At 41.3% G+C, this 21,937-nt stretch overlaps 1 protein-coding gene across 5 annotated transcripts; it reads left to right on the top strand.

The window, feature by feature from the left end:
- Nucleotides 1-1,842: 1,842 nt before the first annotated feature.
- On the top strand, nt 1,843-21,743 carry UNC93A (unc-93 homolog A). Of its 5 annotated transcripts, none has more exons than XM_061378530.1 (9): nt 1,843-1,924; nt 2,562-2,764; nt 5,166-5,347; nt 6,090-6,319; nt 9,305-9,424; nt 12,570-12,787; nt 13,916-14,051; nt 15,379-15,510; nt 21,201-21,743. In XM_061378530.1, exons 2-9 carry the CDS (start codon nt 2,678-2,680, stop codon nt 21,464-21,466), a joined length of 1,371 nt encoding a protein of 456 aa, XP_061234514.1. In that variant the 5' UTR covers nt 1,843-1,924; nt 2,562-2,677; the 3' UTR covers nt 21,467-21,743. The 5 variants fall into 5 exon arrangements, with proteins under 5 accessions (XP_061234514.1, XP_061234515.1, XP_061234517.1 ...); XM_061378531.1 differs by lacking the exon at nt 1,843-1,924 and adding an exon at nt 2,406-2,463; XM_061378533.1 differs by lacking the exon at nt 1,843-1,924 and adding an exon at nt 18,682-18,733 and having other exon boundaries at nt 2,493-2,764; nt 21,201-21,370.
- Nucleotides 21,744-21,937: the final 194 nt, after the last annotated feature.

Below are 21,937 nucleotides of genomic sequence, written 5' to 3'. Positions count from 1 at the left end.
ACTGCTCATCCTTTCTACAGATAGATTCAAGGGATAGTGTGTACCACCAAGGAGCTAATTAATTAAAAACCTCCTAAGTCCTGTGGTGAGTATTCTGGTTGTTGGGGGGGTGTGGTGGTGTGAGGAGGGGTTGTTGTTTTGGTGTAGCTAAAAGAATTGCCTAAACAATATGTTTAACCAGGAAAGAGTAAATAGGGAAAGGATAATTATAAAGCACAATTCCACACCCCAAAGATTAGCCTCTGGTGCTATAATCTTTTGAGCAAAAGCTGCCCTCATTTACACTAAGAAAATAAACACACAGGGAAACAAACATAATCAGCTGTGGGATGCAGTGATGAATTCAACCAGCATCTTCTATTTCTCACTTTTGTGATTGCACTCTGACACAGTTTGGTGGCTGCAGTCTTCTGTGAGAAAGCTAAACCCAAAATGCGACGCACAGCTCCTGAGCTCACTTATCTTAGTTAGACTGGCAGAAAGAATGAAAGAGGTGTCAAGGGTGATACACAGCAGGCCTGCTGGAGCCCCCCGCTGCCTGGTACCAAAGGAAGAGATCCTCAGCCTTATCAGATCTCCTTGGTAAAGACTGCACATTCCTAAGGAGAGGCTCAGGACCAGGCAGTTGGATAACCCAAAGCTCTGGGCAAGGGATATGGAACAGGCCAAAATGTCTTTGATCAGTTGAAAGGAGAGAGAAAAAAGAAATAAACTCCACAAAAAAAAAACCCCAACACCCTCCCCCAGATGCTCTCTAATGCTATGCTGCTGAGAGGCCATGACTGAGTTAGGAGTTAAGAATTCCTCCAGCACAGAAGAGCTGGTCAGATAACCCATCCACCACCCCATGTTAAACATAGCATCCAGTTAATGCTGATTTTTAAAAGCTGTGTTGTTATTACTGCTGATGTCAAAAAAGAGCACTAAAATAATAGCTTTTATAACTAAGTCTGCTTTGCATTAGCTTGGTTCTTGCCTTTGCCAGAGCAGGTGATAATTATGCTTTTGTTTAGGGTAAGCGTTGTCCTTACATTTTCTCATTCATTTTTCCAGTGATTTTAAACCTGTGGGCTCAGACCCCTGGAATTTTGCAGACTATTTCTGAGAGGCACAAGGCAGAAACAACCATATGAGCACCAGGTGTAAACTTCTTTGAAAACTGCAAAGGTCCATAAACCCTAAAGACTGGAAAAAGTACTACTGGTTTGGTTTAGAAGCCCTGTAGAGGATTACAAACACCACTAAACAACAGCAGCATTGCGATAGCATTGAAAGTGTTTGCTTGCTGAGCATAGTAGTCTGTAAAATTAAAAGCCAGTATTTCACCATTTAGACTTGCAATATAGCAGTACCTTTAACAATAGAGAATTTAAAGATTACGTTTTCTGCATTATTTCATTCGAAAAGGTTATAAGACAAAAGAAGAAAATGAAAAGTCACACATTGGAATTTTCTCCAAAGCAGAAACTAGCTGCGACCTCTTTAAAGGATTAAATTAATACGTTAAAGCTCCCCCTGCACGTCCCTGTGGAAAGCAAAATTGTGCCATCTAGCGGGATTTAAACCAAGGCTTAGCTGTGCGTTCCCATTAGACACAAACGGACACCGCATAGACCACCTCCACTTGAATCTGTTTATATTATTGTGTGGACTTTTTTGTATTCCACTTTGCTCCCACATTCAGACCCCTCCTCTGCTACAGCTGCAAGAAGGGTCTGTTCACGCTGCCAGGCTTGGGGGCAGAGAGGATGTTATATGCTCAGAAGGGGAATATTCAGAAACTCAGTCAGGACTTGCATGATGAACAATGCGTCATGACAACTTCACAGGGCAGACTCTTAGAACAGGTAAAAGCAGGGGCAAACACAGCAAGGTTTACTGGCTAGGGGGAAACTTCACTTCCTGAGCAGGCACCCCTGGCAAGGTAAAATACATCCCACAAAGGCTGGGTTTTTTTCCAGGATCTGGAGGAGCTTTTAAATTTATCTGCTTTATCCATTTTTCTTCTTGTCTTCTGAGTTGATGGGAAAGGTAGGGGAAAATGATTGTCATTAGTATGACTTGGTAAATTTGGAACGCTGAAGCCACAGGGTTCACCATGGATTAAGACTCTCCCTTTTGCCATGCAGCCAGCAATGCTGGTTTGCACAGTTTTAGGGCTGGTGTATGCAGACAACACTGTAACACAATCCCATTTCCTAGTATGCTTTTGTAACCTTAGTTGAGCAATAAGCCTAAGACAGATTTCAGTATGATCTTTTAATCTTTGCCCTTTATGGATTAGTGTACCTGTGTGCCAGACAGTCGTTTCACTGCTTGCAATTTTTATTTCTGTGCTAGTCATAGGAAAGAACCATATAGCATACACCTGCAATACTAAGTCCAAGTGCTCCAAATAACTTACATACCTATCTAATAAAACCTGCTAAACAGGAGTGCTCATTATTGCCTCAGCCACAACAGGTCCGTAACAGGTAACAGCTCCATTTTCAGTATCAGTAAAAGTAAAGTTCACTGGCCAATCCTCAAATAATTAACAACTCTTTCCTCTACACATGCAGCGAGAAGTGACCTTTTCCAACAAAACATAAGCTGTTTTTCTGAAACTCAGATCATCCCCTGGAATAATTGGATCATCTCTGCCCACTGCCAGACCTTTTGTCTTGCATGAATCAACATGGAAAGGAATCTTAAGAATGTTTTGGTCATTTCTTTCGGATTTTTACTTCTCTTCACTGCTTATGGAGGACTCCAGAATCTACAGGTAAGAGGAGACTGTGCTACTGGCTGGCAGGACAGTTGGCATGGAAAGCCATCAGGCCAGCTGGCACTGTGAGACCCATCAGTCTTTCCATGGTTTCTGAAAGAAAGGCATGCACAGTGTTTTTTACATGGTGGGTTAAACCTGCTACAGGTTAGTATTCCTCACCCTGATTCCCAGCATTTACTAAATATTTTATTCTAGTACTTCTCAAATAGTTTGAATACTTGTGTCTGACTGCTTTAGGTCTGCAAATTAGTTGTTAGAACGAAATCTAAATTTCTCTGAGTTTTTTCTCAAAATAAGATGTTGCAAAATGGAAACCAAATCCCATTTATAGAAAGGGTAAAAGAAGAAATTGCAAAATGGAAAAGAAATTTAATTTCTGGAAAGGGTTTGTTTTGAATAATTCTGAATGTCCATAATATTATTGTTATGCAACAATGTAAAATATAAAATGCACAATCTGTTAAGTATAATAATTAAAGTATAAAATCATACAATAATTCCTGGCATCATGATATAACATAATAATAAAAAATCTTATTTTAAATCAAAGGCAGATTTACCTTGTATTGGTATTAACATCTTAAATCACAATAGCAGAGATGGGTTTATAGAATGACAGGAAGAGGTCCCTGCTAGCTCTTTATATTTCTTTCTTCTTCTTTCTTTGAGCAGTTTCTGTTTGCTGACAGTGTCAAATTCCAAGTTCAGGGAAGTTCTGCACAAACAATCCCAAAATGCATGGAGATCTTATTAGCTGTGCAGACTGATAAGGCAGGGAAAGATAAACCCAAGAATCCACTAGTCAACCCACCCTCTGAAAAAGGGCACACTCAGGTTAAGTGCTGGAACATAAAGCCTCCGCTAACACTGCAGGAGGGAGTGGTGCTGATTCACAAATAGCCCTCTTCTCTCTCCATTTTGTGTTGGTGGTTAAGAGGACTTGCTGAGGCACAATCGAAAGTAAGTTATTTTATTGTATTGTAGCCTGCAGGAGAAGTATTAAATCCTCTTATAAGGAGAGATTGTGGGAGCTGGAACCTGTTTTGTCTAGAGAAGAGAAGACTGAGAGGACAACTCATTAATGCCTATCGATATCTCAAAAGCTGGTGCCAGGAGGATGGTGCCAGACTCTTTTCAGTGGTGCCCAGCAACTGGACAAGGAGTAATGGCCATAAACTAAAACATGAGAAGTTTAACCTCAACATGAGGAAGAACTTCTTTACATTGAGAGCACTGGAACAGGGTGCCCAGGGAGGTTGTGGAGTCTCCCTCTCTGAAGATGTTCAGAACCTGCCAGGACACAGGTAACCTGCTATAGGTGGTAGGAGGGTTTGACTAGATGATCTCCAGAGGTGCCTTCCAGTCTCAACCATTCTGAGGTTTTGTAATTCCCCCCTCCAAAAAAAAAAAAAACACAAAACCCCAAAGCAGCAAGAATTGAGCTAATCATATGATTTTGAAAGCCTGGCTTCTAGTTTTTGGAAGCTGTAGCTGATGAAACTGGACTTACGGTGTTTCAGAGATAAGACCTCTGTAATCAGGAAGCCTCTTTGCCTGTTTACAAAGCAACCATTCTGATTCTCAGATAGGTTGACCCTGCTCAGCAGAGAATCTCCTCACCTCCTTGTCCTGTTGACTGCTTCTTGCTAGGGGTGTTGTGTGGCTGCCATCATGGTCCTGCATGGCCAGGCCATGCAGCCGCTGGAGGGCTTGGGAGTGTTCAGTGCAGCTACCAGCAACCTTGCCCTCCTATAGCACTCTTAAGTGCTACCCTCACAACATCCATTCCCCCTTCCAAAATCATACTGAATCATGTTATCTTTTAATGAAAAGGAAAAGGAAAAAGTTGATAAGCAGCATCTCAATCTTCTCATTGGAAGTTTCACAGTATCAAGACAAGAGGAGAATTTTTAAGCATAAAAAATATAAAACTTGGTTAGATCAGTGACACAGTGACAGTGTTTCCCTTGTGAAAATGTCAGTGAATCAATTACTTCCAACTACAGAGGGCTGTTGTGAGCCGTGAACACATTAGGATGTTTGGACCTTGGCCTCAGAAGAATTTAGAAATGTCAGACCTGTAGTTTAAAGCAAAGAATCTTCCATTGTTGCTAAATCAGCCCTTGCAATGGAGATCTGATGATATCCCTGCCTGAGCCAAAAAGTGAAGGCCAAGAAAAGAGGTTATCCTTCATTCAGCTTGCTTTCAAAGAGAAACTCAAGCGAATCACATTAAATAAAATCTGACTCATGAAAGCTTTGAATCTGAGCAATGCTCACTTGGTTTTATATCATATTTTCATAAATAGGTTATCATTGTTAGGAAAAACACAATACACAAAAAACACAATGCCTGTGATAAAATTTGTCTCAACTGCTGTTGTTGTCAATGCAGAGCAGTCTCCATTCAGAAGAAGGCCTGGGTGTTGCATCCTTAAGTGTTCTCTATGCTGCGCTCATCTTATCCTCCATGTTCCTCCCTCCAATCCTCATCAAGAAGCTGGGCTGCAAGTGGACCATTGCAGGCTCTATGTGCTGCTACATCGCATTCTCCCTTGGAAACTTCCATGCTAGCTGGTACAATTTAAATACTTTAACCCTGTCTATTGTGTTTGAACCACATCAGTAAGGGCAAAGTTCGTTCTTCTCTGCGTCTGTGCTGCAGAATTTAAAGTTGGATACAAAAAGTGTTACCTCTAAGAAGGAGGTGAACCAGAGAGGTGAAAATATGCGAAAGGCCAGAATGAATGCATCCACCCACCCACCTGAAGCTGCTTCTCTACCTCATGTGTGTAGCAGAGATTTCCCTTCAGAAAAAAAAAAGGGAAATCATAAATTTCATTTAAAACCCAAGTTACTTTAAGGACTGTTTTTGAGAATATTGAAGGGAAGGCTGTCTTCCAGCCAGTGGCTCTGGGAGCAGAGGACCACAGGAGGATGCCAGATTCTGCCTTGCCATTTCAGAGGTGGATGAACAGCTTCTGTTCTCCAGTGACAGGGAACGCAGTTCTGCAGAGGAAGGTTGTTTTGATCCATCTTCTGAAGGGCAGGTGCAATTTGATTCTCAGTTACAAAAGGATAAGGCACATGAGCACAGACCTAGCCGGCCCAGCCTGGGCCTAGCACCTGGACACAGCTGGGAGTGCTTGCACATCCTAAATTTCATAAGATTGTCCCTTTCTTGGTTCCATGTAACAGATTTATTGGATCACATAAAGGTAAACCTATTTTTTATGTTTATTTTTGTGCCTGGATCTTTAGGCAAATGATTATTATGCTAATGGGTAATAACTATGCTAAATGAAGTGTTCTTTGGCAGGTACACGCTGATTCCTACCTCTGTGATCCTGGGCGTAGGAGGAGCACCACTATGGTCTGCCAAATGCACTTACCTCACCATAGCTGGCAATGCATATGCTCAGAAAGCAGGAAAAAATGGGAAAGACGTTATCAACCAATACTTTGGGGTCTTCTTTCTGATATTTCAGTCCTCCGGCATCTGGGGAAATCTTATCTCATCCTTGGTATTTAGCCAAGCTTCCACCAAAGGTAAAATATGTTTTAAAATCTTGGCACTTCTTTCTATAAACGTCAGCTGGTCCTAGATAGCTAAAAGGTAGATTTCTGTAGCTGAGCTTTCACAGACAATGGAAACAGGCACTTTTCCCTGGAAGTGTCTATTTTCTATCATCTTTTCATCATCTATAAAGAGAATTCAGACAACTAGCTCAAAAATAAACGTCTATTGAATTCCTTTTGAATTCCACCCCTATGTTGTAACGCGTAGATAGGCTCTGGCAGTGGCAGTCTTTCACGTCTGACTTCTGTTTAAAGTGGATTAAAACAAAAGGCAAAATACTGAAGAAGCCTTTTCACAAAGCTTGTAGTATTGGATTGATTTGCTGTTAAGCATTCAAAGTTAGTCAGGCCGATGCTGGTGCTTTCTGAAAATGAGTGCTTTACAGATTTGTCAAGAAGAAATAGAAGTAGCTGTTGGCAGGAGACTGCATGCCAGGGCTCCTCTGCTGTATTACAGGCTCAGACAGCAGATGCCCATGTAGCTTGAAGAAATCACTCAACAGTGCTACTCTCATTTCCCATGCTTGTAATTGTTACAAGCTTTAAAAGGGCAGTTGTGAAGATAAATTAATACTTGGATGCCACCGCAGAGATTCAAAGTAGAAGGGTGTATTATCATTGCAGTCTACAGTGCATTCCCTATCCTGTCAAAGTCAGAACAAGATGAACATAGAAAGAGCCTTCCATACACTGCTACTATGAATAACAAGAAGTTAGCTCTCTCCTCTGGCTCGGCTCAGCTCAGCAGTGTGTCCTCTAGAAAGTATTCAAATAGGTATTAGGTTAAAACTAAATGTCAGGAAGCTGGCATCAGGTTTTAATATTTGGATTCTTGGGTTTATGGCAAAGTAGTTGTCACAAGGTATGGTACTTACTTCCTTTAAACCTAAGAAACTACAAATGAAACACCGTCAAAGCAGAATGCTAAAGGACTGCACCAACTGCAACAGAGCCCTGATGATCTAATGACCTGATCCACGTGATATCTTGGGAGGGACTGTCTGTTCTGATTTCATTTGCAGGACAGAAGCTGTGGTGCAGCTGTAGGGTCTGCACAGACTGCAACCATTTTACTCTCTCCTGCTTCACAGCACACATCATATTAATAAGGGGATTAAAATACTGGGGGCTTATTTTTTGGTCCTGTAAATCCCCTCCTGATTTTACATCAGAGAATGTTCCATTAAATTCTAAAGAAAGTATTTTGCTTATTTTTTGCCAACTACATTGGATTTCAGAAAATGCTCTTTTCCTGGGAGGTGTGCTGTGAACAGCTCTCAAAGACAAAGGCCTTGCCTATCTTCACAATAATGATGAGCAGTCATACCATAAGCGTTCCAGCTGTGCCTTCTCAGTGAAACTCAGCTTTAATGTAGAGAGTGCTTTTTGTGGGTGAGGGGGTAAGGATCTCCAGTTACTCCCTTCTTTTCCTCTCCTCCGACAGTGCAGCAAAGGCACCCACCTCTATTGCTCATATGCTTAAAATGTATAATTTCACTGAGCAGTCAGAAAGATATGGTATGCACCTACAGAATCAAAATGCATAAAATTCAGACACGTACATACACTTGACATATTGCCTGCATCACTGCATCCAGACACAGCAAGGCAAGCTACACCATGAGGTAATACTACAAAAGAATGTAAAAAACAAGAGTCATCCTTTCTTCTCATCAATATTGCAGCTTTATTTCCAGAGGAACAGAGCAAACCCTGCCTTGCAACTTCCGTATCACTAATTGCATGAGCATCTTCATCTAGAGGATGCATGAACAGATAGAAAACTTGTTTTACACACTTCTGCACTCTACTAGTGTGACTCACCATTTGCATATGGTGATTTTGCTCCAGGTCTGTTTGTTCAAAACTGCAGTGGTAGCCACAGGCAATAATAAGGTACTGATTTTGTTCATGTTATTAAATTTTATCTGATGTTGAACCTAAAGTGGTTTGTGAAGCTAGCTAAACAGCTGGTTCACGTTGCAGCAGCTTTGATTGGATGCAATGGAGAAAAACACACTAAAAGTAGTTACACAATAACCATAAATGCAAAATTACAGGTCAAGTCCTGTTTAAGGAATCAGCCAAGGTACAGTGTATTGCCCTTTGTTACGCTTGGACCAGTGACAAATTCTGCAGTGAAAACATTGAAACAATTCTAAGTTTTTTTCAATCATTCTTCCCCTCTATACAGCTTATTCAAGCTTACACTTTGGGTTAGTATTTTTTCTTTACAGAAAGGAGAAAGTGGGCATGGTATTGTGGTAACACACAAGGTGCGTGAGTACACACGTGGCTTTGACATATGCTCAGCACAACACTGACGGGATTGAACAAAGCAAAGGTCTTACTACAAACCCTGTCAAACTGTTCTAGTTTCAAGTACATTCTTAAACAGTAATAAAGCCAGTCATAAGGTAATAAAGCCAAGAAAAGCTGATTTCTTGGAAGACTGTGTTTGTGGGTAATCATAATTTGAATTTATAAAACAAAAAGATGTCTCAAGGTGGCTTCCATTCCCATAAAGCATACAGAAATTATATGGAAAGGGATAATGTGCTCTGGCTGTAAGAGCTGAAATCCATCAGTTCAGTGGTGGTATAAATTGAGGGACCTGTTTTGTGGGGTGTTATGGTTAAGAAATATAGAAAGATGCACACTGGCACTTTAAATACTTCAAGATTGAGCTTGGATTCACATTTTAGTCTTTGGATTTAAACCATGTCTCCATCTAGCCATCAATTCAATGTTCTGCCTTGAGCAAGTACTTCTGGTAGATCAAATTTTTATGTGTTTAACTGATATTCGGAAGTTAATCAAATTTAATCAGGAAGGATTCGAAACCAGGACCAAACACCAAGCACTGGATTCTCTTCTTATTCTATCCTTATATATACCATGCATCCATCTGATCTCTTCCCTGACCAGTGTTTCTTTTGGTTCTTATGGAATTAGTGGAAATCTCAGAAGTTGCATGCTGTGGAGCATACGACTGCATGACTAATACCACTAACACCACTGAGTCAGCAGAACCCTCCAACTCCTTAATCTACATTCTGCTAGGGATCTACACTGGTAAGTAATTCACATGATCTTTAATGGATATCAGTGATGGGGAGCTTACTACTTGTGAAACCTAGCGTAACTTTGTAGATAAAGTTTCCAACTTCCTCCCTCAATCCAATTTGCTGAAAGGAAATAAGATATGTGAGAGCTGTAAACAACTCCTTCCCAAATAGTTTCAATTGCTTTGTGCCAGTGCCTTATCATTTTTTGTTTCTAGGAGCAAGAAATTCTTTACACTCTCCACCTGGAATAAAGCTGAATTCCAGCATGGTGACCCCTCTGTTTCACCCAAAGTCTGTGTTGCTCTACAGACTAGAATCAAAAGTATGCCCATATTGCAATTAGAGGATTACAGCAGTTTATCCAGTTATTCATGAGGTGATAGCCAGTTTTAAATTCACTATCTATCTTCAGGACCATCAAGTGAACTAGTTGCTGATGGCACTGGGCAAATTTATATACACATGCAAAGGTCCAAGATGCTAACAGCAGCCCAGCTGTAGTGGTACTTGAACTTATCAGCTTCTAGTCATCTGGGAATGCCTATCAGAACTGGCTGGTGTTCTACCATGTGTAAAACAGTTTTAGCTCAAGAACTGCACTGTAATTAGAGGTGGACCTGAACCAGTGCTCCCAGAGCATGCAGTCATTTTTGGGGAGGTTTTTGGATCCCCACTGAGACTTTACAACTTCAGTCAATTCTCATCTGTGTTGCCTGAATTACAATACCTTGGTGTGAAAGGCAAAGATAAAAAGAAGCACTAGACGAAGTGGCATATCTCCCCTTCAGTAACTACAGCTGCTATAGACTTTCCTTGCATAAGGTTAGAAAGGAATCAAAGACAGAGAAGGCTGATGCCATCCAAAATCAGAAAGACAAAAATAGATGTGCAAAGATTCATTCAGTGACAAAAGTTCAAAAAGTATCTGGCTCAAAACAAGTTATTCTCTGGATAAAGTGAAGTATCTGGAAAGGCAATATGTTACCTTAGCTCTGATTAAATATCTTTGCAGTCTCTGCATACAGAGATACCTTCTTTGCTGGGACAGATGCATGTAATTTGCCATATGCTCAAACAGAACGTGGCTCGGTCAAAGCCAGCCCTCACTGGACAGGGGCATCGCAGAAAAACCTCCTTCCTTCCCCAAGCTCCATTCCTAATTGGTGAGAAAATGCAAAGAATATTCCCCCACTTCCCTTCCGGAGTGTGCTGGAGCTGGTGCATTTCTGCTAAAGGCAGGCTTGGCTGACAAGTTTAAATTTAAACTTGATGACTAACATATACAGCACTCCCTTAGGCTGGGATCATGCAAAATGAGTGCAATCCTGCTGTCTACTGACCCCGCATCAGTAGGATTTCATTTTTCTTTTAAGCTCTTAATAAAAGGTTATGTCTTTTCCTACCTTGAGGGAACTCAAATAGCTAACTATTTCATTCACAGACGTTTTTTAAATGTTTCCTCTATTTGGTTGCTGACTACATATGTTGCCCAGCTTGGGTGGAGACAATAATGAGCAAGTCTTTTGTTGTTTAGTTTTCTCACAGACTGTGGGTATCTCTATTAATGTTCATACTAACCAGTATTAAGTTACTTATCTCCTGTAATTGCTATTGATTCATTTGACATGTTTGTAAGAATATTTATTTGTCTTGTAAATGTGGATGTCCTCCTCTCATCCATGTAAGTAAGTCCTTCAGTCAGTACATAAGCACTAATAAACGGCCTGGCAGAGCCAACAATGATGAAGCATTTACAACTCAGCTGCAGTGGAGAATCAGGACACTGGAGAATACAATTTCACTCTAGGAGGCATGGATGAGAAATAATAAGTGATAAAAAATGGAAGTAATTCAATATAAAACTGCTAACATATTTGGACATTAAGTTTGCAGAAGAGAGCGTGCCCATATGTAGTAACATAGGAGCACATTAAATAGGCAATGTAGATGGGAAGAGGTGCCTCGTTCTCCTCTTACTCTGAACTCAACTTGTTCCCATGGATGGAATTCTAGTCAGCATAAGTAAGACAGGAAACATAATCATGCCTTGCATTTGTAAAGAAGCAATCACTTGTGAATCTGTGGGTGTTCTATGTATATTATAAGACAGTTATCTTCTTCATAACATGAAAAAGATGGTATTGATTCACTCTACAAGCAACAAGCCTAGACTGATACATACATGATCATTTTCTGATTAACTACCCCATATATTCTTTCATATGCTGCTTCAGCTTGGAAATTATAGGGTCAAAGCTATAATTTGCATCCTTTTCAAGTCCCCTGGAGTTACTCTCTGTCATCTTTAAAATAGCACATAGAATCATAGAATAGTTTAGGTTGGAAGGGACCTTCAAAGGTCTTTGAGTCCTACACCTCTGCAATGAACAGGGACATCTTCAATTAGTTCAGGTTGCTCAGAACCACATCCAGCCTGGCCTTGAACGTCTTCAGGGATGGGGCATCCACCACTTCCCTGGCTAACTTTTTCCAGAATTCTGCCATCTTCACTGTAAAAAAATTCTTCCTCATGTCCAGCCTGAATCTCCCTTCTTTTAATTTAAAACCATCACCCTTCATCCTATCGCAATTTTCTGTGCTAAAAGCATGGCTCTGAGCTAACAAAGGGAAAAAAGAAAGAAAAAAGGCAGCATATACTGGGATCCAAGGCAGCAGTTCTAGCCCTTTATTATTCTTTCCATGTGTTTGAAGGAAGATCTCCCTTAGCCATGAAAAACTTGGCACTGGAAGTGAATATCCCTCTCTCATGTTGATTTAAAGCCTTCTGATAGCTCCCGAGGGAGCTGTTTCTGGCCAGCTCCCTGTCCCCACACCCCTCGCTTGCCCTGGAAGGGTGAGCGGTCACCCTCTGTGGCCGAGCAGCTGCCCCGGCGTCTGTCACAACAGGTCAGTCACAGTTAAGCTGAGGGGATTTGAAAGGTGTGCAGCTGTAAGCAGAAGATGTGGATGTAGATCAGGCCTCCTTGTTTGCACAGAAATGGCCTTTACACTGAAGCGGAATCAGAGGCATCTGCCAAAACATCCCACAGAGAGCTAAGCACTCAGTCAGAACAATAACAGCAGCAAGCGACTTCCCATCATTCTTGCAGCATTCCTCAGTTTTTCATGAACTTTTTGTTTTGTTTTTGCAGCTAGTGGTGTGCTAGCTGTGTTGCTGATTGTTACATTTCTGGACCAGATCAAATCTGACCAAGCAGAGACCGAGAAAGAAATACTAGAGACATCATCCTTTTGGTCTACGTTCCTAGCAACTTTCCAGCATCTTAAAGATAAAAGACAGTGTCTTCTAATTCCTCTGACAATTTACAGTGGGTTGGAACAGGGATTTCTTTCTGGTGACTACACAAAGGTGTGGATGACAATGAAAATCTATGTCTTTCTGACTGTTTTTTTGTGCCTTTGTGTCTTGCTATTGCATCTGAACTCTATTTCCTTGTTAAATTAAGATGTTTTCAATGGTAGTTTGTGGTTTGCTAAATTACTGCTTACTTCTCAAATGAACTCCAAGTGACATCTTCAAAGAGGAGAGGCCAGCAATAAATATGTCCCTTGGAACAGCCTCAAAAAGAGCACTGTAGAGAGCTTAACTCACCAGTGGAGGCCACAGCAGAGAGCTACAGGTTCAAACCCTTCAGCTTGTTGTAAATAACAAACTGGGAGAAAAGCCAGCAGCCTGCAAAGCTTTTATATTTTCCTTCCTTCTGGTTTCCCTAGAGTTTGTATAAGTGCAAGTCAGCACACATACCACATATTTTATTTTGACAACCTTTATGGTAACAGGGCAAATCCTTAATGTGGCTGGCTGAAAGCCCTCGCCCGTCATTAGTGCAACAGGTCCAAACCCTGGACTGAAATGATTAAAACCACCTCTGCTCCTCCTGTCTCTCTACAAACCTAAACACACAGCAGGTGTGTTCTCCAGAAGTTTGTTGAGAAAGTCTCCAAAGAAAGGGGACAATCTTCCTGAGCTGCTTATTTGACACTTAAGCTTTCAAACCTTGCATATAAGCAAATGGGAGAGTGCAGTTGCTGCTGTGTTTGAATGGATTGAATGGCGCACTCCATGGCCCCTTCCTCGGATGTATACTCTTAACAGGTGAGGTCCTTTTCTTTGGAGCTGCTCTGTAATGACAATAGTGCTGACTGTGGATTTTCATCTCTTAGGCTATGAAAGGAAGGGCAGAAAATTCCTAGTGCCACTTCCAGGAGTTTTATTTGCACAGCAAGCAGTGCTCTGAATTCTGCTTGTTACTGCTCTGTTTGCATGGCATCAGCCTGACTGGGAACTAGGTTAGGAATATAACTGCTGAAGGCCAACTATGTCAATACACCACGGAGTTGTCAACAAACTCTGTAGCTGTGCTTCTTTGATCCTGTCCATGCTGGCTATTTACTGAATACTCAGGCTAAGACCCTTGAACTTTGTCTGCTTGTTTTCACTGAAGAAAAGGTGCTATCGCTGTCTTTTCTCTTCCAGGCATACGTGACCTGTGCTCTGGGGATACATTATGTTGGTTATGTGATGATCTGCTTTTCAGCTGTAAATTCCCTCTGCTCTTTGCTCTTTGGAAAGATCTCTCAGTTCACCGGTAGAAAGCTTCTATTCGCATTAGGTATGTAAAGGTCATTTGAAGGACTAATCAACTCGTGATATATCAAACCCAGTGCTCTCCCCTTTGCATGCACTACAAAGGGAGAGCTCACTGTCAGCTATCACTTAAAACCAAAGTCAATCTGGAGACAAATTTAATTCATAAGAAGAGGCGTGGCACAGTTAACCACTGTACTGAGGTCATTATCATTGAGACCTTACATCACTTTGCTGGGGGTGTAGTTCATCCTGCTTTTGAAGGCATTGTCTACTCAGAAAGTGCCCTGCAGCTTTAATGTTTTATAGCTCTAATGCAACCAGTGATATATCATCTTACAATACAGATGTTGAGGCCTACACTATGCCTGAGGAGGATTTCTCCATTGGGGTAAAGCCTCACCTTTATACAGTTTTAAAGGTTGACCTGGCGTTCCTTTCACTACTCGTTGTATAGTGAGAAAAAAGGAAAGAAAGTCATGCAACAGCAAGACGCGAATGAGTAATAGAGTAATGGAGGCATTAAAAAATACCAAGAAATATTTCATTTGTGTCCCTGTATGCACTAAGCATACTGAAGAGAGCTAATACCTGACTTCCACTACAGAGTAACCCCTATTATTAGAATTGTCACTGACTGAGTCAGTGTGCATCTAGGTATTCTAGGCATTTCCTCCACAGGAAATTTTAAACCTGGGCTACAGTTACTACTTCAGAGATTCTTCTGTATGTGTCTGTCCTAGGTGTATGTCTCACTCTATGAAACTCACTTTAAACAATAACAACAGCACAACCATTGTGTTAGCAATACAAGACCTCTGAACCTCTCAGTTCTGTTTAATGGTCTTTGTATTCAGTTGATGAAGGTGCACCTGTGAAGGGAGCAATCATTTACAAACCACTTTTAAAAAGAAAGACAAAAAGTCACCAAACCCTCTATATATTCTTAACTGCCTCCTCTGGCTCTGAAAGGAAACCTACGATTTAAGGACTTGGTAGGGAGAGTCGAAGGGTGCTTCCTCCCCCTTGCACATGCCTCACATGGTGACTGCAAATCTTTCAACTGCCCCTTCTCCTACTCAGTGGCAGTTTTTGTCCTTTGGGCTAATCAGAGATCAGGATCTCTCAGCACAGGACACTGCTCAGAATTATTAACTGAAGACTGCTAAAGGACTACATTGTCCTGTATGCCATATGATATCAACTCTGTCAGCACAAATCTCAATGAACCAGAAAGACTTTAAGACTGACTTGTGCTCTAGTTGGGGGAAGAATTTGAAAGTGTTACCTACTACTATCTGTAATGTTTGTAATTGCATTTACATTTATCTTCTTTCTCTCTAAATTAACAGCCACGATTACAAACACTGCCTGTATAATCGCACTACTGCTGTGGAAACCTCATCCTAAGCAGCTTGCTGTATTTTTCATATTCCCTGCTCTTTGGGGCCTATCTGATGCCATTTGGCAGACACAAACTAATGGTAAGTCTTGATGGCAAAGAAATATATTCTATAGGGATATAAAAATTCGTATGTTTGTATTTATAAAACAAAGAGTGCATAAAAATTATAATGGGTTTAAGAAAGCATCTGAAAGAAATGTGTTAGCTCATTGGAAAGTAAAAGAAATAAGAACAAGTTGGGAATAAAAATAAAATTTCCAAGATGAAGAGGGAATAACACTGCAGAAGATAATAATGGGTACTCAGAATAAATATTCTGGAGGAGCATAAGTATTTCAAAGAAAATTGGAAAACTAAGAAGAATGACACATTTAGTCTGTCTTTTGCAATAAAGAAGAGCACTCTGGATAAAAAAATCAACTTGAAGTTCAGCAACAAAAGAAGCAGCAAATTGGCTGTTAGGAGTTACTAGAAAAATTGTGGAGAAAACCACAGAGAGCTGCATTATGCAACCAAATAAATTCATGCAGCTCTGATTTGCTCTATTTAAAAAATCTTAATCCAATGTGATAAGACATAAAAAGCCAATAAAAAGGAACAGAGTCATGGGAGACTTCCACTTGAGGAAAGACTAACAGACTGGAACCCTCTATAGCCTGGACAAGTGATAAGTACGGAAAACAGTAATATTACGGAAAAGTTGTTTAGAAATTCTCTATTTCCCTTTATAACAGGACTAATGGTACCAAATAAAGTTATCAGGCAGCAGCTTTATAGAAATCAAAAGAAATGCTTTTTCTACACAATGCATGATTGATATCTGAAGGGGGCATATAGGGATGCTGGGGATGGACTCTTCATTAGGGACTGTAGTGATAGGAACAAGGGGTAATGGGTTAAAACTTAAACAGGGGAAGTTTAGATTGGATATAAGGAGGAAATTCTTTCCTGTTAGGGTAGTGAGGCACTGGAACGGGTTGTACAGGGAGGTTGTGAATTCTCCATCCCTGGCAGTGTTCAAGGCCAGGTTGGACGAGGCCTTGGGTGATATGGTTTAGTGTAAGGTGTCCCTGCCCATGGCAGGGAGGTTGGAACTTGATGATCTCAAGGTCCTTTCCAACCCTAACTATTCTATGATTCTATGATTCTATGAAGTATGAAATTCATTGCCAAAATGTAAATGTCTTTAAGCTGGAATTACATCACATCAGGGGAAAATATTCTGGGGGTTGCGGCTATTAAAGCCTGGTAGTACAGAGGAAGTTTCCAACTCAGAAAGTCCCTACAGCTTTGACTGAGAGAGTCAGGAGAGCACTAAGTGGGGAAAATCACTGTATACTTGCCTCAGTTCTTACAGTCCTAACCTAGGAGTCTGTTACTGGAAGTATACCATTGGACTTATATGATGTATTACTATTGTCTCTAGAATCTTTTATGTTCTTCTGCTTTGTGATATAGTGTGATTATTATGTACTTAGAGTTCAGATAATGAGCTGATATGAAGTGACTTCCACAAGGGATTGTGTAAACATATCCCTTAATCAAAACTAGAGGAAATTCTCTTCTAGACACCAAAGACTGACTCTAAAATGCTGAAGAGGGAAAGAAACTGATATATATATTGTTATGAGTTGAAGTAAAGTCTGCTCATGACTATCAGTAACACTCTTTAAATCAATGCCTTACCCTGAGTCAGAAGACTCTCCCATCTGCTCTCATATTTTGCCTCTTATTTCATGAATATTGTTTTTCTCCATCTCAAATACATATTTGGCAGATGCCATAGGAATATGCATGTGACAGAGCTAGCTCACCTGGGCCCACATCAGGTTACATTTCTTGGCTTCCCTCCCTTTGGTCCCTCTGGATGCATTGGTAGCTTAGATGATTTTATGCACTAGATAAATTGTCAAGTTCCTCCTAGAGAGCCAAAGGGAAAACATCACAGTCCTTTGCATTGCACTGACAGTGATCTCATCTCAAGCATATGTCCCCACCTCTGCGCAGAAGGAAGTGACCAGCCAGACTTCTCTGCCCCTCCAGCAGCTCATATCCCTTGGAGGAGAACTAGTACATATGTCAAGGGACATCTTCTCATCTTCTCTCATCTCAACCCACAGACTTGTGTCTTTGGTGTAATTTTAAATCAGTACTCTCATTATTCAGGTTCATGGAAGGAGAACTTCAGTGAGGATTTGCTTTCTCTGAAGTAAAGCTCTTTCCTGCTTCTTCAGCCACAGCCTTCCTGGCTGCTAATCAGACTTCTTCCCAACACTCTTGAGAGCCATATCTCAGTCTCCCACCAGGATAAAGGACCTACTCTTTATCCTGCTTCTCTCTTTTCCAGAAAGCCTTGTCCCCAGATACTTCTTTCAGAATCACAGAAGGGTTGAGGCTGGAAAGGACCTCTGAATGTCACCTGGTCCAACCCCTTGCTCAAGCAGGGCCACCCAGGCACAGCCATTTACCCTGGACCATGTCTTTTGAATATCTCCATGGAGGGAGACTCCACACCCTCCATGGACACCCAAGCCAGTATTCAGTCACCCTCACAGTGAAAGAGTGTTTCCCGATGTTCAGAGGGAACCTCCTGTGTTTCAGTTTGTGCCCACTGCCTCCTGTCCACTTTTGTTAGACACCACTGAAAAGAGCCTCCACCCCCTTTGCACCTCTCTTCAGGAATTTACATGCATTTGAGATGTCCCGTGAGAAGGGCACCTCAGTCATGTCCCTGCACACCTGACAAAGACAGACCTGATGACCTCCTTTGGAAAGAAGTTGTAAGTGCAGAGAACCTAAGTGTCAGAGAAGGTGGCTGGGAAGTAATTGCAATTCCCAGCCCCCAGATAGACAGTGAACAATGCTTCACGCTTACTCAATGGCGAGTGAGGTCTGCGGCTATGTGACAAGACTCACCTCCATTACAGCACTGTAACAGGTCATCTCCATTCCCAGATCCCTGCAGAATACTTGTGCAAATTCCACATTTGTGTTAGCTGAGAAAAAACCCAAATGCTCCTTATGCTTGCACAGTATCTTTTTTTCTCTGTACCTTCTTCAGCTGTTCCACAGCCCCCAGTTATAAAATCACACAGTTTGCTTTGTCATATTGTCACCCTGAAATACCAAGTGATGACATAAAACCTTATCAGACAGGTGCAGTGACATTACTCCATAATGCTGCATCCCAGAAAAGGATCTCCAGTTTGACATACCCATTTAGGGCTAAATCTCTTTTTCCCTTTATCAGTTTTATACAGATACACATCACATGAGAAATTCTCAGCTCCAAAGGCTATCAGGTGAGATAAGACTTCCAAAACAGCACTGGAGACTAAGGTTTCTGGTCCTTCGTTTGTCAAGCTCCCATAACTTCTGCTTGGGCCTCAGTAGGTTAACCGATGATTGAACAGAATGGCATTGTGCCACATACTAAAAGTATTCTGTGTTAATCGAAGATGGCTCACTTTGGCCTGCTGTGGATAGTTAATACTGGAGTTCCCCCTACAGGATATATAGGCTCACAGTAGGTGAATCACTTCATTTTTTAAAGCTTTCCTAACATGTCTGTATGAGTGTGGACACCCTCCTTTATTTCCAAAGAAAGCTGCTTCATTTAAGAGTGTGTAGTGTCCTTTCTTATCTAACCTGAACACGAATACTATTATTATCCCCCCCCGGCAATAATTGCACTTGGGGTGTAACCATTGTATTGCACAAAGCTAAGCTATTGGGTAGACTACAGTAAAATAAAGTTCTTTCCAGGCTGACATGTATCTTTAGGAAGGATATAAATCAGTCTGGAAGGTTTATATACCTGGACTCAAATATTCTAGCAGTCCTGTTACATACCTTGTACATACTAGTACCAGGAGAACGAGTGGGAAAACAGGCATTAGTTAACAGAGAGGATAATTGCCATGGAAGTGAGCTGCAAAAATTCAGACCTAGCAGCCTCTCCACTTGGTCAGCTCAGCAGGTCCTGTTAAAGCATCAGCCAGGCAGTCTGCACAGTACTACAGTTGACTGTTAGTGATAAGGACAAACGTTTAGGTTTGAGGCAAAACCACCACTGCACTCCCATATAAGGGCTAGCTAATACCATATTTGCACCCTGGAAATGAAATCTCTCCTGCCAAATCAACTTTTCTTATAACTGAACCTTGGACTAGATCCTCACTAAATTCTAACATAGCTTTGAATGAAAAAGAAGGCTTCATAATAGCAAGGGAAAATAGGTACCAGCTGCAAGCCATTTTTATGTCAACACATGGAATTGTCATGGCATCAGGAACCTTCCTGTAATAACTCTCCTCACTAATCCCTTTCCAGAAGATAACACAGCTCATATAATAATGAATTATTGTCAAATAATTCACACTACACTACACTCTGCCAGTTTAATGAGCTAAGTACATCTTGTGATGCACTTGTCCAGATTTTCCATCTTGTCTAAATTGAAAAATGAAGCAAATGTCCTTTTACAGTCATCAGGATGCAGGAAGTTTTTACATACAGAAGGTATCTCCCCCTTCTTCACAAAACTGAAAGGTTAGTTGAGCCAACCCAGTTTTTTAGAGAACTTTGTACTCCTCTGTGCCTTTTGGCTGAATGTGCATATTCCACACAGATGTGTCGTTAAATAGAGAAGTGGATGAGAAGAATTGAGGTTCATTATATTTCTTGCCTTCCCTCTATGCATACCACAGCTAAGTAAGTCAGTGGAAATGCCTGCTGCTTTATTACCCCTGATGCTAGCTAGCACCTGGAGGAAAGCAAGCTCTCTCCCCTTCCCTGTGTGCCCAGCTAGTCAGACCTCGAGGCTGGTAATCCCTCCCTGACTCCCATCTGTGGGTGTGCAGCTGACTGAACTCAGTGGGAGCTTCCCAGTGAAGACAAGTGCATTAGGATTACCAGTTTAACTAAGTTTCTATGACAAGAACATTTTCCAGCTGCTGGCCAGAGTTTCAGTATACATCAAAGATAACTTTTTTGCCAAATTGTCCAGGACCTGAAAAATTGGAAAACCTACTTACCTCAGAGGCAAATCTCTCCATATATGTTACTACCTTTAGGAACACTGTGTGAGCCTCACCTGGAGGCTTTCTGAGGCCAAGTTGTGGTGAAAACAAGTAACATGCATTTTACATGCACAGTCTCTGCATATTCTTAGGCAGGTGAAAGAAAATGGTTTGAGGAACATGTACAGACTGTAAGCAGGGTCCATGCAAGCCCCCCCCAAAAGTGGTGAAGGATGGCAGTAGGAGATCCCCATAGTTCTTTGATCCTTTCTACCCCACAATGAAAGAGCAACTTGATCCCTAAGGACCATGTTGTCCCTAGACAAAACTACCTGGAAGCCTGTAAGAACTTAGTATAACCTTCTTAATAGGTTACATGGAATATTTGCAATGTCAAGGGCCATTTCTGGCCATCCCCTCTTCTTCCTTACTTACTTGCTCACCAGTGCAAGAACCTCCCTTTTTTGTGGCTGATTGATAGCTTGAGAAATTAACTTCCTGTCATCTCACTTCAGTAGAGCCTATCCTTCCTTTCTTTTGCTTTTTGTCTGATATTCTCTATTTTGTCATTTTTGCTCTGTTATTTCACTTACAGCAATTCACAGGAGCATAAATATGCTTAAAAACAAAGTTGGTGTTTTGCTTTCTCTGACATTTATGAGGGAGATTGTCGCCTATTTATTCCCTTTGTGGAAAATATGTAGTTGCAGATTTAATCTCCACAAGCCTTGTCTCTCCTTCATTCTAGGACTCTATGGCATTTTATTTGAGAAACACAAGGAGGCTGCCTTTGCAAATTACCGTCTCTGGGAATCGTTAGGATTTGTCATCGCCTTCGGTTACAGCACCAAATTGCAAATCTACATCAAACTGTACATCTTATTGTCTATGCTTGTGTTGTCTGTGGCGACGTATGGAGCGGTTGAATACCTCGAAGCTAAGAGCTCCCCTGCGACACCTCCTGTTACAAAGAAGGAAGATGTAGGACCTCTCACCCAGGATACACATGTGTAACCCAACAGGGTCAGAGCGATGCAGGCAAAGCAAACTGGCTGGCTCCTACAGCCATGTCTCCAAAGGTTTTCCAACATGTGCTGTCTCCAGAAAGATGGTAAAGGGACAGATTTCAAGGCCAGTATAATGCAAATGTCTTAGGAGTAAAACCTCTTCTGACATCTCAGCTTTATAAGAGAAGATTGTCTGACTTCACCCTTTCATACGTATAGCCAACTAAACGCTGTTTTGTTGGGTTTTTTTCGATTAATAAAGTCCTAATAAATGTAAACACGAATCCTGAGGTCCTCACATTTTTGTATCTGTGCATCAGACCTAGTACCGTAGGGTTAAAATTAAATCCGAAAAGCCCACGTGCAAAATCAGAAGATGATAGCAGTGGGAGTTGCGCAGGTGACTGCAGAAAACACACATCATTTCATGGAACCACTGATAAATATTCATATGGTTCTTTTCCTGCATTCTTTAACA

The sequence above is a fragment of the Neopsephotus bourkii genome, unplaced genomic scaffold, assembly GCF_033783945.1.
Source record: "Neopsephotus bourkii isolate Nb327-2 ecotype Australia unplaced genomic scaffold, CSIRO-AGI_Nbou_v1 NB_1767, whole genome shotgun sequence".
NCBI lineage: Eukaryota > Metazoa > Chordata > Aves > Psittaciformes > Psittacidae > Neopsephotus > Neopsephotus bourkii.
This window is presented reverse-complemented; position numbering and strand designations above follow the sequence as displayed.